The 17,540-nt window shown below is 42.8% G+C and overlaps 1 protein-coding gene across 2 annotated transcripts; it reads right to left on the reverse strand.

The window, feature by feature from the left end:
* Positions 1-12,115: 12,115 nt before the first annotated feature.
* Positions 12,116-16,990, reverse strand: LOC117529431 (EKC/KEOPS complex subunit LAGE3). 2 transcript variants are annotated; one of them, XM_034192216.1, is made up of 3 exons: positions 16,921-16,990; positions 12,822-12,944; positions 12,116-12,558 (listed from the first exon to the last, which is right to left on the reverse strand). In XM_034192216.1, exons 1-3 carry the CDS (start codon positions 16,968-16,970, stop codon positions 12,444-12,446), a joined length of 288 nt encoding a protein of 95 aa, XP_034048107.1. In that variant the 5' UTR covers positions 16,971-16,990; the 3' UTR covers positions 12,116-12,443. The 2 variants fall into 2 exon arrangements, with proteins under 2 accessions (XP_034048107.1, XP_034048106.1); XM_034192215.1 differs by having other exon boundaries at positions 12,816-12,944.
* Between the last annotated feature and the right edge of the window lie 550 nt (positions 16,991-17,540).

Below are 17,540 nucleotides of genomic sequence, written 5' to 3' on the forward strand. Positions count from 1 at the left end.
AAAATGATTTCATCATCCCCAAACATCCTTTCAATTGTCCAAAATATCAACATAAACGTGTGCATTTATTGATGATATAATGACAGCCAGTGCCTTTACCTGACATGCAGCCCCATATCATCAATGACTGTGGAAATTTACATGTTCTCTTCAGGCAGTCATCTTTATAAATCTCATTGGAAAGGCACCAAACAAAAGTTCCAGCATCATCACCTTGCCCAATGCAGATTCGAGATTCATCACTGAATATGACTTTCATCCAGTCATCCACAGTCCACGATTGCTTTTCCTTAGCCCATTGTAACCTTGTTTTTTTCTGTTTAGGTGTTAATGATGCCTTTCGTTTAGCTTTTCTGTATGTAAATCCCATTTCCTTTAGGTGGTTTCTTACAGTTCGGTCACAGACGTTGACTCCAGTTTCCTCCCATTCGTTCCTCATTTGTTTTGTTGTACATTTTTCGATTTTTGAGACATATTGCTTTAAGTTTTCTGTCTTGATGCTTTGATGTCTTCCTTGGTCTACCAGTATGTTTGCCTTTAACAACCTTCCCATGTTGTTTGTATTTGGTCCAGAGTTTAGACACAGCTGACTGTGAACAACCAACATCTTTTGCAACATTGCGTGATGATTTACTCTCTTTTAAGAGTTTGATAATCCTCTCCTTTGTTTCAATTGACATCTCTCGTGTTGGAGCCATGATTCATGTCAGTCCACTTGGTGCAACAGCTCTCCAAGGTGTGTTCACTCCTTTTTAGATGCAGACTAACAAGCAGATCTGATTTGTGCAGGTGTTAGTTTTGGGGATGAAAATTTACAGGGTGATTCCATAATTTTTTCCTCAGAATTGAGTGATTCCATATTTTTTTCCTCTGCTTGGTCTAAAAAAGTAACCATTACTGACTGCCACAATCTTTTTTTCTTGATTTCTTATAGTGTTTCTTAAAGCCAGAAAGTTGCCATTTGAAATGACTTTAGTTTTGTGTCATGTCTGTGATCTGCTTTTTTTCTACAAAATTAAACAACTGAATGAACATCCTCAGAGGCCGGTGATTCCATAATTTTTGCCAGGGGTTGTACATGTGTGTGAATGGGAGGGAGCCCAGTGGAATAGTGCAGTTACAAGGAGTAGAAGTGGTGAAAGTAGATGAGTTTAAATATTTGCGGTCAACTGTTCAAAGTAATGGAGAGTGTGGTATAGAGGTGAAGAAGAGTGTGCAGGCAGGGTGGAGTGGGTGGAGAAAGGTGGCAGGAGTGATTTGTGACCAAAGAATATCAATAACAGTGAAGTGGAAAGTTTACAAGACAGTAGTGAGACCAGCTATGTTGTACGGTTTAGAGACGATGGGACTAACAAAAAGACAGGAGGCAGAGCTGGAGGTGGCAGAGCTGAAGATGTTGAGATTCTCTTTGGGAGTGACAAGAATGGACAAGATTAGGAATGAACATATCAGAGGGACAGCTCAGGTGGGACGGTTTGGAGACAAAGTCAGAGAGGCGAGATTGAGATGGTTTGGACATGTGCAGAGGATGGACCCAGGGTATATAGGGAGAAGGATGCTGAGGATGGAGCCACCAGGCAGGAGGAGAAGAGGGAGGACATGCAGGTGGTTGGTGTGACAGAGGAAGATACAGAGGACAGGGTGAGATGGAAACAATTGATCTGCTGTGGCGACCCCTAACGGGAACAGCCGCAAGACAAAGAAGGCGGCAGTTTACATGGGGCTGTGATAGTGACCAACTCAGATTTTGCTCAAACTTTGGTAACTGCATGCACCCACCACCAAACAAACATACCCCCCAAAATTTTGGCCAAATTCCATAGTGACCTCACCAGGGGTCATCAAAGTTCACACCCAGAATGGCCTTAAACTGAAATTTGGTGAACAGGAAAGATTTAGACAGCTCTTACATGAAATGCGTTCAACCCCCCAAAGTACTTTTGTGATTTGAGTATGGCCAATGCGTTTAATGAATTATCATAAAATTTGCATTTCTGTTCAGACTAATCCTTCTTTTAGACAAATCAACTGGAAAATCTTTGGGGGACTTGCCAGTCTTTTGATAAAAAAGCATTTTATTGGCACGAGAATCTGCTTTTTTTCCACATGAAGAAGATAAAATGGTGAGTAGCAATCTTGAAAGCTTTCTTTTGTGCCTAGGCCTAGCAAAATAGCCCAGATCGTGGGCTACTCAAGTCTAGCTACAAATAGCTACTTTGCAGTGGACAGAGATCCCTGTCACTCGGCTGTGCCTCCAATGATCATTATTCAACATACATCTCATGTTTTCAACTTTCTGATCTGTATTTGTGGAATACACAAGTAAATACCTACATTAGTAGTGTAGCACAGGCATTGTTTTGTCATGCACATGCATTGTTCTGGGTAATTCATCGTTTCAAAACTTCACATGTAAATTAGTGTGTAATCTGGTGCTTCAAGGTGACCAAACCTCAACATTGTAGACACACACTGTGATCTTATGGAGATACCCCCCAAGATGTTTCAATGGATATTAACACAATACGAGGTCTGTTAGAAAAGCATCCGACCTTTTTTTTTTTTCAAAAACCAGATGGATTTGAATCACGTGTGCTTGCATGAACCAACCTTGAACCTTCGTGCGCATGTGTGAATTTTTTCACGCCTGTCGATTGCGTCATTTGCTTGTAAGCAGCCTTTGTGTGAGGATGGGTGGAGTCTCTCGTCGTTTTTTCTTTGCAAGGAAATGGTGGAACGACTGGAGCAGCGCGACTGCATCAAATTTTGCCAGAAACTGGGCGACAGCCAGGTGGAAACCATTCGGATTATTCAGACGGCTTTCGAAGATGATCCTCTGGGCATCACACAGATTAAGGAGCGATACAACTGGTTTAAAGACGTCTGCACAACGGTGGAGAGCGAGCCACGCTTCGGTTGGCCATCAACACGCTGAAACGACCAGATCATTTCCAAAGTGAACGCTGTGGTGATGTGGGACCGTTGTGTGACTGTCCGAGAAATTGCGGAAGAGGTGGACATCAGCACTTTTTCGGCACATTCCACTGTGACAGAAGATTTTGCCATGAAAAGAGTGGCGGCGAAATTCATTGGCATGAAGCTGATGGCGCAGCAACAGTGCTTCCATGATGAAGCCTCACAGGACATGTTGTGACATGCCCACCTCGTCCACAATTTCTCAGATAGTCGTCACACGACTGAAAAGCCACCAAAAGCCATCTGAATCTTCCGAATGGTGGACGAGCTGGGCATGCTGCAACATGTCCTGTGAGGCTTCAACACGGTGGTGCTTTTGCTGCGCGTTCAGCTTCGTGCCGATGAATTTCGCCGCCACTCTTTTCATGGCAAAATCTTCTTTCACAGTGGAATGTGCCGAAAAAGTAATTGCAAACAAAGGCTACTGTACCAAATATTAACATTGGTTTTCACAGGTGTTCAAATACTTATTTGCAGCAGTAACATACAAATAAATTATTTTAAAAAATCATACATTGTGATTTACGGATTTTTTTTTTTTTTTTTAGATTATGTCTCTCACAGTGGACATGTACCCAAGATGAAAATTTCTGACCCCTCCATGATTTCTAAGTGGGAGAACTTGCAAAAGCACAGGTGTTCAAATACTTATTTTCCGCACTGTGTATATATATATATATACACACACAGGTCAGAATTTTTATTTTTCAAAAATAGAGTTTATTTATGTTTATGTCACTCTTACATTTTGAGGTGCAAAGGTGCAGATATGACTCAAGATAATATTTTTTTCAAACAGAATTGTAACTTTGTGGAACAGCCTCCCTCATCATGTGGTAATGATCCAAGTGTTATTAAAGAAATACTATGATTATTTTTTTGGTGTTTGATTCTTATTCTGATTGATGATTATATTATGGTGTTTGATGACTTTTACTGTGCTATACGTAGTTAGTTTTATATGGATATATTTATATATCTATGGTGCTTTTTTAAATGGTGGATGTTGTCTGCTTTTATTGTATTTTTATACGTTTTATGATTAATTAATGATCATTGACTGTGATTTTCTGCCTCAGTTGCTGACAGTCTGTATGCTCTTATCAATAATATTAGCCAGTTTTGCCCTGAATATGAATTAAAATAAACAAGAACTTCATTCAAGCTACACTTTGAACACATTTCGAGGGGATAACTTGCTGAAGCCAAGACAGAAAATGCAAGAAAACACGCAGAAACTGTCCTTTACAAGCGCATCTGGTGTTATTGCTGGCAGACGACTGGAAGTGATCCCAAACTCTCGCAGCCTCGTTCCTGCAGCTGACGCTTCGTCAGGATTTTTAAACTGTTGAAAAATATGAACGAAAAGCAACGAAAATCTCAATTCATCTGTTTCGTTTTGCTGTCGTTCTTGACATCTTTTAATCGTTTGTGTAGTTTTTGTAACGTTATTGTTTGACTTCATTGGAGCAGCTGAATGTTTTCACACAGTGCAGAAGCCGGTTTGTGAACGCTGAGGCTGCTGCTGCTTCATGTACATCGGAAATTACAGGGCAAACTCAGCCTGCTTGCTTGGATTTTTTTTATCTGTGTGTGTGGGGGGGCAGCTTCACTGGGCTCAGGCACCTTACATAGGCCAGAATTAATCTTTTGTGTGGATATAATTAATTATTTTGCCACAAGCAACTGTTGAATTTGAAACAACAAACAATTTGTGTAATTTCCGACAGTACTTGAATGCAGCATTAGCAGCAGCAGCTCCTGCGTGCGCTTATTATTTTGTATTAAATATAACAATATGAGTGTACGAATGATAATCCAGCCCTTCTGTACATGTGGCAACAGGCAGATGAATCAAAATGATGATATAAAGAGCTGTTCTGAAGGAAGAATTCACGTTGTGGATCAGTGATAAGCTGGTGGAAATAACCGCACGAGTCATTTACTACTCTGATATATTCAATCATCTTTACACTTATATTTATATTTATTCTCCCTTTTGACAGTTTCTGTTATAAATCAATATATGTGTCTTAGAACATAATACAGTGATACAGCAGTGACCACAGCACACTTTTTTGTGAAGGAAGATGGAGCGCGCAGCGTGTCGACAGTCAGTGTGGATTCTGATAATGATGGAGATGATCCCTCTTTTGTTCTGGACGAGGAATCAGAGCAGGTGGTCCACCGACGTGCACACAGATCTCCACAGCTTCTCTTTGCAGTTTCTCAAGGACTCAGTGCTATGAGCTCCGTCCCAGCGCCGAGTCCTGGAACGCAGAGATGCAGACACACACACTGCTCCAGCTGTGGCTCCAGGCGCGTTTCGTCGAGATCGTGAGCTTCGGTTTTGTTAATTTCCTCGTTCGTCCCTTTTGCTCTCTTGCTTCGCAGACTGTTCGGTGATAAAGCTCTTTCGTCCACCTTTTCTCAGTGAATTGTGACGTTTTTTTACTTTTTCCCTTCGTTCAGGAATTGTCGTGTGCCGTGTGACTGGGCCATGACAAACAGAACTCAGTGGAATGAGATCTTGAGTTGGCACTCCAGTCTCTCTACTTCTATGGCCTGTAGGTTTCTCTGTTTGCCCTCCAAGTTTATTCTGTTGGTTTTCTTGCATTCTATGTTCTGGTGTTACTCGGGTGTTGTTCTCCAGGTCCTATGTCAGTTTGTTTTCCTCTCAGTTGTTATTGGGATGACTGTTTTTTGTTGGTTAATTTTCTGTTTCATCTGGTGATGAGTCACATCCTTAAGCAAATTCATTCTTTCCTCTGCCCTTTAGTTCAGATAACTTATCCTTATTCTCTCCGCCATCTTAAACAGTCCATAGCACAGGGGAGGGTTTGTTGTTTTGGGGTTTCCTGCCAAGCGTCCATCCCATGTCCTCCCTCTGATTTGTCCACAGCTCTCGGCTACCCCCTGGGTCATCCCCAGTGCTCCATACTAGGCCTCACAGCCAGCCCCCCTCATAGTCACCTCCTGACTCTGCATTGGACAGTTGTCTCATGGCTCCAGCCACAAACCTCTGTGGGTTACATGGCGGACTGTGCAACTGCCGCTTGGTCCGGTCTTCCTCACTGCCACCCTCCTGGCTCACCTGCAACCCGTTTTAAGCCTGAGGCCCAACCTATTACATTCCCGTCCGGTTTCTGTCAGCCATGCGGCTACCACATGACCTCTCCCCTGTGGACCCTGGTGGGACACCCAGCCTCAGTCCTGACTCTGTCTTGGTCCCTTATGGGTTGTTTGGTCCTTGTTTTGACTCCACCTGGAATCCAGAGGAATCACGCAGTTACTCTTTTGATGGTGTTTTCGCCCTCTGACAGTGGCACAGCCACTCGGTCTTTTCCGTTGTCGGTTTGTGGGGGTCCTGTGACCCCTCTCTGGGTTGCTGCAATGTAAAACGGAAATTAATTAAGTACATTTGTGTGTAAATGCTGAAGTGAGCTGTGCGCATACACTGAAGTAAAAAGATATTAGGTGCACACCAGCTGACAGTGTGTGACATTAACGTTACACACGCTTTTATTGACAAATTCTGAACACAGACTGGAGCTTGTTAAGAGGCTCATCTCTGGTTCCACCATCAAGAAAAAGAAAAAATATTAATAATAATAATTTAAAAAAAAATTTGAATGTGGACATACCCAAATGTATCCACGTTGGTTTTTGTTAGGAACAACTGCACATATCAACTATTTAACCATCAAGCAGCCCCCCCATCACGCACCGTGCAGCCTCCAGCCTGATGCGCATTTGCGCACCACACGATTTGAATACTGATGGAATGAAAATTGTTTCCTATTAACTAAAACAATTTAATCACGTGATGGCGCCTTTATAGCAAAATGTGTGCAATTAACAGCTTTGATTACATTCAGGAAACCGGCTCTTGCTGCAAAATGTGCTGTAATGTTGGAATGTACCTGGATGAGATTAGGATGATTGTGTTGCACACAGCTGGCGGCTCGACACAAGGTTGATGGCACACACCTGACCGACCAGCCATCCACTTCGCATCCGAGTGTGAAGCAGGTGGGATGAGGATCAGCACCTCTAAATCTGAGGCCATGGTTCTCAACAGGAAACCAGTGGATTGTCTACTCCGGATATGAAATGAGGTCTTGCCCCAAATGAAGGAGTTCAAGTACCTCGGGGTCTTGTTCATGAGTGAGGGGACAATGGAGCGTGAGATTGGCCAGAGAATCAGTGCAGCAGGGGCGGTGTTGCATTCGCTCTACCGTACTGTTGTGATGAAAAGGGAGCTGAGCCAAAAGGCGAAGCTCTCAATCTACTGGTCAGTTTTCGTTCCTACTCTCACCTATGTTCATGAGGGTTGGGTCATGACCAAAAGAACTAGATCGGCGGTACAAGCCACCGAAATGGGCTTCCTCAGGAGGGTGGCTGGTGTCTCCCTTAGAGATAGGGTGAGATGTTTGGTCATCCGTGAGGAGCTCGGAGTAGAGACGGTGCTCCTTTGTGTTGAAAGGTGCCAGCTGAAGTGGTTCAGGCATCTGGTAAAGATGCCTCCTGGGCACCTCCCTAGGGAGGTGTTCCAGGCACGTCCATCCGGGAGGAGACCCCGGGGACAACCTGGGACTAGGTGGACAGATTATATCTCCACACTGGCCTGGGAACACCTCGGGATCCCCCAGTCAGAGGTGGTCAATGTGGCACAGGAACGGGAAGTCTGGGGTCCCCTGCTGGAGCTGTTGACCCCGTGACCTGATTGTATATAAGCGGCTTAAGATGAGTGATTATTGTTATTAATAACAATGACATTTATTTCACTTTTAAACAGAAATGCAAAGAAACTACCTGCAGAGTGCCAAAAAAAATCATAATACACACACATGGCACTCTTAGGGTTAATAATTTGTTTCTGCACTGGCACTATATTGCATCCAACACAGTTTCTGGGTGATTGTGAACAGTACTGCGCCTTTTTTGAGCACATGAAACAAGAAAACATGTATACATCATGTTTTTAACATGTGCTTCAATGGGAAATTGGAACGTCACCTATTTCAGCATTTTTCAATACTTTACACCTGTTGGATTTCTTAGGACTTGTGATATAACTAACATATTTATGAGACTAAAGTTGGTAAAGCTTCTGTTGTAATTTTTCATAGGTCACGCTGCATAATGCCCAGACTAAATAAATGTTTTCACTTTTTTGTGTCATGTATTTTTAATATATATACACATTATGTGCTTACACTGAACTTAGTAAATAAAATCACACATGCACACACTCATGCTAAACATGATTTACTGCCCCCTGCTGGAATGGCAGGTGAGTCCAGAATGTCAATATCAATGTCCATTGTTCAGTGTTATTATACAAATAATGAATGTTCGAGTTCAATCTCATTGAATGGTTTGTTCCAGCTTTCACCTTATGAAATATTTGTTCCACTGAAAGAATGGAAAAACATTATTTGTTTTATATAACGGTGCAAACAGATCCATGTCATTTGATATTATATTAATTTATAAACAACAGAAAAGGGACTTACATTTTGGTGTTCGTCACTGGTGCTTTGACATCAATAGTCCAACACAAACTTTAAATAGGAGTCCAAAATTGTTCTCAGTCAATTTGCAAAAAACAATCTGGACGATGTAGTCTGTGATGCCATGTACTGACTTTCTGTACAGACTGCCGTCTGCTTTCCTCACTCCAGCGAAAAATTGTGTTAGAAATTTGTCCAGCTTTTCATCCTAACAGCTCTTCGTGCCTCCAGACGCCTTACTGCGTGGAGGATTTTTTTTGTTAGAAGAATTAGCAGCACTGTCAATTAGCTCCTTCAAATGATCATCCATCAGTAAACTCCACCATGTTTAAATAAACGCCATCCCCACTAGGGGCCGGTGGTCACAGCGTGCAACGGTACAACATGTATGAAACGAAATTTGCATGGTAAATGGAACTAATTTGCAGGCTAATGCAACGCAACACAAACAGGACGAATAATCCATGTCACATGACATACAAAGCACCAATCAAATGGCAAGGATCCACTCAGCCGTTATGTAATAGGTAATATCTGTAGTTTCTCCAAAAATATTAGTCCTATCAACATTCTGTTTTGGCTGCGTTCATCCTAGACCCAAAGCTTTTTGTCTTTTCTACATTCTGCTGCAAGCAGGTGCTTTTATTTTTACACACCCACAAACACAGACGGTGGCAGAAGGCACTCATGGTAATGGCAACTTAACTAAAACAACTGAACAACAAAAATACAATAAATCAATAACACTAACAACACTGAAAACCTGAATTCCCATGGTGCATTGCAGCACACTGTCCATTGTTCAGTTGTTAGCTAATATTGCTAGTAAGTCCCTTCAGCTGCTCCCTTGTTTGCACTCGGGGTCGCCACAGCAAATCCAAGGTGGATCTGCATGTTGAATTGGCACAGGTTTTACGCCGGATGCCCTTCCTGACGCAACTCCACATTACATGGAGAAATGTGGCAGGGGTGGGATTTGAACCCGGAACCTTCTGCACTGAAACCAAGCGCATTACCCACTTGGCCACCACCCCTGCCTGTTAGCTAATATTGCTAATTTCTCCAAAAATATTAGTCCCATTTTTGCAGCGTGTCAGCACTCCCACAGTTTCTCCGTGATCAAAGCCATACACACGCATGCACACACAGAGGCCACTTGGCTATTATAATATATACTGACACCGTCACTCATCTTCGACCGCTCACTCCAATTAAGGGTCACAGGGGAGCTGGAGCCTATTCCAGCAGTCATAGGGTGTGAGGTGGGATTCACCCTGGACAGGAGGCCAGTCTGTTGTAGGGCTTATTATTAACTATTTCATTAATTAATGCATTTGGGTTTTGACCACACTGAATGCTTGGCACCTAAAGCAGTGTTCAAACTGGGTCCAGTTGTCTCGACTTAAGTCTTGGTGCTTCCTGTCGCACTGTATGGTTGTGAGACTTGGACGATAATCAGTGGCTGAAAGTGAGAAATGGATGTACTTGGTACATCTCCAGAGGATCCTTGGGTACCACTGGAACACTCTTTCTTAAAACAGATGTGACTTATGGAGACTCAGAGGAGGAGTATCACATGTATGCATCAGCTACCACATATGATGCATTTCTTTGGGCATGACCCAGCAGCAGCTGGAAAGGCCATGGGGAGACCCAGGATGCACCTGGCACCACGGATGGATGGCTGCCTTTGAGAGGTGGGGATGGACCGCCTCTCCGTAGTTGGTATTCTGGACCGGGATCAGTTCTGTGGTGTATCGGACATGGTAAAACACGATGTCACCTGACCTGACCCATACTGTACACAAAGTGAACTCTTGTGGTCAGTCCGAGCAGGCCTGGGTGAGCGGGTCGGGTTCGATGCTGTCAGACACCGTTCAGCTGAACAAACAACAAACTGCATCATAATTAGGGTTGGGTATTGAGAACTGGTTCTTTTTGGGTATTGTTAAGAAATGATTCAATCCACCGATATCAACAGTCCTTATCGGTCCTTCAGCGTGGCCGTTATTTTTGAGGGTTTGTTGGGAAAATGATCATTTCTCTACGTTGATTACAGACCCTGCAGCGGGTAATCAACCGTTTCTGTAGAGCAACTCGACTTTCACTTTGAAGCGTGAACCAATGAAGCAGTGCTTCGATCCGCTGGCTCTTTGGTTGTTTGTTTTATTTTGCTTTATCTTAATTTTTCCCCACTAAAACCCCAAAAAGCATATGTCTGTGAGTAATATTTACCTTTTTATATTAAACTGACCTGTTATGGTCTTCTGAAACAGTTGATAGATGTATTTTATAACTTAAAAATGGGACTGATGCTTACGCGTTAGCATGTCTATGGCATTTTCAATTTTAAAGTTAGCATTAAGCTGTTCGCATCTCAGCGTGTTTGTGTGCATTTGTTTTCTGTATAATAATTAATGGCTCAGCGTTTGTTGTTGTTGTTGTCTTTATAAATTACATCAGGGGTGGGCAACGAGGGCCGAGACACTGCATGTTTTCCTTGCAACCAATCACCTCAGCAGGTGGGTTGCTGATGAGCTTCTCCCTTGAACATAAACACCTGGTTGTCAATGAAATCACCTGCTGAAACACCTGAACATTAATGAAATCACCTGCTGAAACACCTGAACATTAATGAAATCACCTGCTGAAACACCTGAACATTAATGAAATCACCTGCTGAAACACCTGAACATTAATGAAATCACCTGCTGAGATGATTGGTAGCAAGGAAAACCTGCAGTGCTTCGGCCCTTCATGGCACGATTGCCCACCCCTGAATTACATCCTGATGTGCGGCACAGCTGCAAGAGCTCAGCTCAGAGGTATGGAAAGACATTTATGCTAAAAATGTCTGGAAGGAAATGCTTTTGACAAGAACTACAGATTTTGTTAATTTCTATTCATTTCCAGAGTTTAAGGATCCAGTGACCAATTTCGTATTTATTTACTTTAAGACTCAATAAAATGTTGTTGACATAGAAAACCTGTAAAGCCTACTGTTATTGGCTTTACAGGTACAATTGTTACAAATACAATTGTTATTGTTTCTTTCTCTTTTTGCTCTGTATGCACCACTCTGCATTTAATCATTAGTGATTGATCTCTGCTCCCCTCCACAGCATGTCTTTTTCCTGGTTCTCTCCCTCAGCCCCAACCAGTCCCAGCAGAAGACTGCCCCTCCCTGAGCCTGGTTCTGCTGGAGGTTTCTTCCTGTTAAAAGGGAGTTTTTCCTTCCCACTGTAGCCAAGTGCTTGCTCACAGGGGGTCGTTTTGACCGTTGGGGTTTTACATAATTATTGTATGGCCTTGCCTTACAATATAAAGCGCCTTGGGGCAACTGTTTGTTGTGATTTGGCGCTATATAAAAAAATTGATTGATTGATTGATTGTTAGTACACAGAAAATTCACAAGAGGTATTGATAATGGAATCAATAAGGAATCGGATCGATAATGGTATTGATATTGATAAAATCTCATCAATGCCCATCCCTTGTGATGATGTCATTAAATCAAAGCTGACATGAGACAGAAAATCAGAACGTCTTTCTACTGTGTTTTTAAACACGTCTGAAAAAACCCTCCTGAGGTGTCAGAAAGATAAAAAATAAATCCACCTGAGAAAGAAGTCACTCCTTTATTTCAGGAAACACGACCAACAAACGTACAGCTGCTCTGATCATCTGCACAGAAGGAAATAAATCTGTCAGACTCTTACTAGAAATAAATGTAATCCAGCACACAGAGTATTTACCAAAACCAGGAGTCATCACCGACAAACCAAACCAGAGTCCAGGGCAGCAGGTCAACCGCTCCTTAGCCGCTGAAGACCCCACTCACCCAAACATCCATTCTGGAAGACCTACAAGGACAAGCTCTGACTGTTCCAGGTGTCCAGCTCCAGCAGAGAAAAAGAAGTGTTAATTCGGGATAACTCGAGTGAACAGGTGTTACTGTGGAACAGCAGGGCTGAAGATCTGCATGGTCTCCATGACAAGAGCCAGATGATCCAGAAAGGAACTGACGGACACACGAAGAGTCCGAGCTTCTGCTGCGCTCCACCTTCTGAAAGACAGACAGCAAGACCACAGAGGTTACGACCACACACACACACACACACACACACACACACACACACACACACACACACACACACACACACACACACACACACACACACACACACACACACACACACACAGAGGTTACTCCCTCTCTCTCACACACACACACACACACACACACACGCGCGCGCGCACACACACACATACACACGGAGGTTACTCCCTCTCTCTCACACACACAGACAGGTGTCCACTCACACGCACAGTATGTTGTCACACACGGTGAGCCGTTTGCTGATTCCGCCTCTCCGCGGTTCTTCATCTGGTGACAGAGACTTCAGAGCGACAGACGCCTCACGAGCAGACGGGAACGGGATGTCCACAGAACTGCAGGACGGTTCAGGAAAATTTGTGGAATTCATTTTTTTTTACTGATATTTTAATTTTGGGTGTTTCTGTGTGTAAATGACCATCAGCGTGCACGAACACGTGCTTTCGGGTCATTACACGCCAAATCAACAGATTAACAAAATGCTGACATTTGTTTCAGGCTTTCTGGAAACACTATTACACGTCATATTTAAGGCTTCTGTCTTGATTAATTATATTAGTATTTGTTATTAGTTAGCTATGAAGGGCCTCAAGAGTGGGCGTGGCCAATGTCTTCCAACAAAAGTGAGGACTTCTTAAAAAAGTTCAGTCAGTGATAACATTTGAAGCTGAATGAAATGTCCAGGGATTCTTCCCTGGTCTCAGCCCTCTTCAGAGTGAAAAAATATAACACAAAGCTAAAATACCCTCGGCCGTGTCAGCATTCTGTTCTTTATCATTCACAGTTGTTTAATTAAATTATTTGTTTTACCAGGGCTGCGAAAATTTGCAGACCCCCAGAAGCTGCAGTCTAGGGCCCATGGGGTCCCAGAAACCAAATTAATTTTGTATCTAATGATACATTTTCAGCATGTCCTGGAAGAAAAAATTTCAAAAGAAGTGCATATTTAAATGATTAGATTGAATCTTTCATTTGAACTGTCAATCATGTCTAACAGAAGTATATCAAGAATATGATGTGGAAGTAGGACCTGGAATGATTTTCCTTTTAATTGTAAACCAAATTATGCATTAACTCAGAACAATTTAACTACATGAAATTCATGAAGACTGAAAAGACTGTTAAAGAATTTCAAAAACCACAGATAAAGATTGGAGAATATTTGGAAAATCATGGTAAAATATCAATAACATACCTTATAGTAAAAAAAGTCACTTATTCTTGTTTGAAATCCTCTTTGAACAGCACTATGTTTATTTTCCCGACAAAAAATTTCTTACTGTGTTTCTTGAGGGCACAACATGCAGTTCGCTTTTCTGGATTCTTTTATCTGTGTTCATGACGACAAACTTTAAATTCAACCCGGCACCAATTCCACGGATTCTTATCCTTATTAAACATTTTCAAACAGTCTGTCTCACCATCTTCCGTCTCTCCAATGTCACTCCATGACACAGACATGCTGAAAAATTCTTCTTTTAAAAACTTGATGGCTCTTAAATTATGTGATATGCACATGCTATGTTTATCTTAAAGAACAGTGTCATGGAGCAGCCACACAGTATCGCCGTAGCATACAACCAGTCCCGCTTTACAACACTTGTTGCAACAGCCAGGCTTGGAGAGTGGCTGTTGCCTCCACGGACTTCTTCTGATCCGAGGACACAGATTCGTATCTGCACCCATAAAAACATAAAAACCCATATAAACACCCCCCCACCCCGGCCATGAAATCTGTGGAATTCCTCAAATCCAGGGAGTTTTCACAGCTGTTTACACACAATTTGTACATGTTCAAAAAAGCCCCTCTATCTATTAATCAATAACAATATTTACATTTAACGGCGTCTGCAGGTGTGTGTGTGTGTGTGATGTTCATTCCTTCCCTGCACAGTGGAGTCTGAAGCAAGCAGGCAGATTAACTCACTCACACGTCTTCCTCTCCTCCTTTCAGTCCACGGCTCATAAGCTGACTACCCCCCCCCACACACACACACACGTGGAGTAGAGCAGAGAAGGATAATCTTTCACCAAAACAGATCAAATCTGGGTTTGTATCTCAGATGTACCTTCTGGCAAATTGTCACTGAACTTTCAGCTCTTCTTTTTAATAAAACCCTCCTCTGTCCCACTTCATCATGAAGCTGTATAACTGGTGATACAAATGCAAAACATGCACTGTTCATAATTTCTCCAATCACAGCCACAGAAGCCTGTAACTTCTTCTGGGTGTCTTGGTGGCTTTCCTCACTCTTCTTCAGTTTCTGAGAACTGTCTACTCCACACAGACTTACCACAGAGTGTCATACTGTTTGTATTTCTTCATAACTGATGTAAATAAAGTCCGAGACATATTCAGTAGCACCTTCACCATCAGAGAGCCTCGTCCACAACCACCACAAAAGACTCCAAGCTGTCAGTGATGTTAAAGGGGGCAACACACAGTGTTAAGAACAGGGGGATGGAAACTGTTGATCAGGGTCATTTGGGTCATTTCTGTTATTATGATTTAAAAAGAGGAAACACAGTTGTTTGACCGAAAATGGCTTCACACAACCACTAACCATGAGGAGGAAAAAGATGTTTTTGTGTTCATATTCATATTCTCTGGCAAGCAGTCAAAAAAATCTGCCAGAGTATGTAAACCTTTGAGCACAGGTGTAACACATCTGTTCCATATGAGTTATTTTTGGTTCATGTCCCACTAATGTGCACCTTCACATGCGCTCTCCTGTCACACATATGTCAGTGTGCACTTTGATCCGTCCAGTCAATTCAAGAAAACAAGATCATGGCAGTGACAGGAGGAGCTCAGACCCGGTTCTGATGAAGCCGGCTGATATCTGGGTCTGATATCTGGCAGGACCAGGACGACATGAAGACCTGGGATGAGTCCAACACATTGGCAGCTTTCAGCTCACTTATTTGTGTGTACACCCAGAGAAAAACAACTGGAATAAAGGGGCTGCTTATTTTGGGCTGGTTTTGAGATAAATGTTTGCTTGTTCCACTCCAAAGATCTGGCAATTAGTGAGACACTGTGACGAGGCTCAAACAAACCCTCAGAATGAACACTTCTAAACTGCCGCAGGACGAGTCAAATGCAAAACGGCGAAGTGGAAAACACCAAAAAGTTCACAATATCGCAGTGTGACACTGTTGGCCAGTTCGTTACATCACCACGAAACTGTCTGGTATAAGATACGGATCCACTGAACAAACTGCTACACATCGGTCACGATAAACAGCTTTATCTTGAGGCTTTAAACTTTAAAGCCTCGTAATAGACCATATCTTTGTTCTGAGTGTGCATGCCAGGAATCCACTTTCGGCCGCGGCTATCGTTACAAACAAACCCACGTACGCACACGTCAGGCACTGCTTTCTGTTGCATCAGGCTTTGTTTTCATCAGCAATTCTTGCTTATTTCTCTCTCAACACTTGGACTTCAGTGATGCACAGCTTCCAGACCAGCAGCAGATGTTCAACTGGTAGTAGAGGCAAGATGGGCAGGATATGTGCAGTGAAAGACTGTGGGAATAGCACATAATCTATTGAGAGATGGAAGCAGAGAGAGTGTGGACTACACGACTGCAGGTTTGCATCTGGGGATTGTGATTGCCCAAGGCCATTTCAGATTTTCCCATTCCCAACTGATCCAGCCAGGAGAGCAGAATGGATAAAGTTAGTGAACAGAAAGCAGCTGGGCTCTGGCTATGTAAAGAACTGGACACCCAACACGAATTCTGGTGTCTGCAGTGTACACATTACTGATGGGAAGCCCACAGAACTGCACCCAAACCCAACACTTCAACTTGGCTATGAGCTAAAGCAGGTGTGTGATAATAAAGCTTATTTCGTCATGATTTTTCTGCCTGTTTTAGTGCTTGTTGATCCCTCCTCCACTACAGTGACATTAAGCTTTTTCATGTGCCTGTTTTCGTGCAGGCTGGTGACCAGTTTTATTTGCCTGAAGAAGTTTTTCACTTGAACACTTTTCATTTCCTACCAAAAAGCTTCTGAATATCATTGTTGTCACATTGGTGTGATTTAGATGCAAAAACTCCTTGAAGAGCGTGCGCTCATGAGCGATATTGAACTGTTTTGCCGAAGCGAGTGAAGCACGGGGGTTTGTTTGGAACACTGGTATCCCATCAACCCCTGCGCGCACGGAACTCCGATAAAGTCTATAATCGTATATTCTCTCCATTTTTCTACCACGCGCCAGCCTCCTTGTAATCCAGAATGAACACGACACCTGTCCTGCAGCAAATCGGTCACGCGATTGAAAACCCTCTATAGAAAGGATACAAACGTAGTTTCTCCTCCTGTTGGTGATTTTCACCGACAGCCGCCATCATCAGTGTTTGGTCTGATTCTTCTTCACGTGTTTTACGCTCGGCCATGGCGCCGGCCTACAACGTGAAAGCGCATTACCGCCATCTGCTGCTTCGGAGTGTAAACAGCGCCCCTTTCTCTCCATGCCGCTGACAGACAGAAAGAAAGACATATATATATATATATATATATATATATATATATTCTCCACTCAGATTGCAATAGCCAATCACAGATTAGCCTTTCTGTCCATCATTTTCCTGTATTTTGACATGCTTGGCACCAGAAAGTTATGTTGGATCCAAAGGGATCCAAAAAGGCTAGGACCAAAAGTTATATTGGATCGGTTCTCACTGACCAATAGCATTAGAGCTTACTGCCAACAGCTAGCCAATCAGAGCGTGGCATACAATTATTCATGAGATGACATCATTAATGACGTAGCAGAGGTCAGGAACGAGCTGACAGAAGCTGGTTGAAAAAATGGCAACAAACATGTCAACAACAGCAGAAAATCGTCTGCCAGCGAGGTTTGCTGAGTTCACAGAGGAGGAACTGGTGGAAATATTGAACTCCAAGGATGCCAAAAACAC

This window comes from Thalassophryne amazonica, chromosome 17 (assembly GCF_902500255.1).
Source record: "Thalassophryne amazonica chromosome 17, fThaAma1.1, whole genome shotgun sequence".
Taxonomy (NCBI): domain Eukaryota; kingdom Metazoa; phylum Chordata; class Actinopteri; order Batrachoidiformes; family Batrachoididae; genus Thalassophryne; species Thalassophryne amazonica.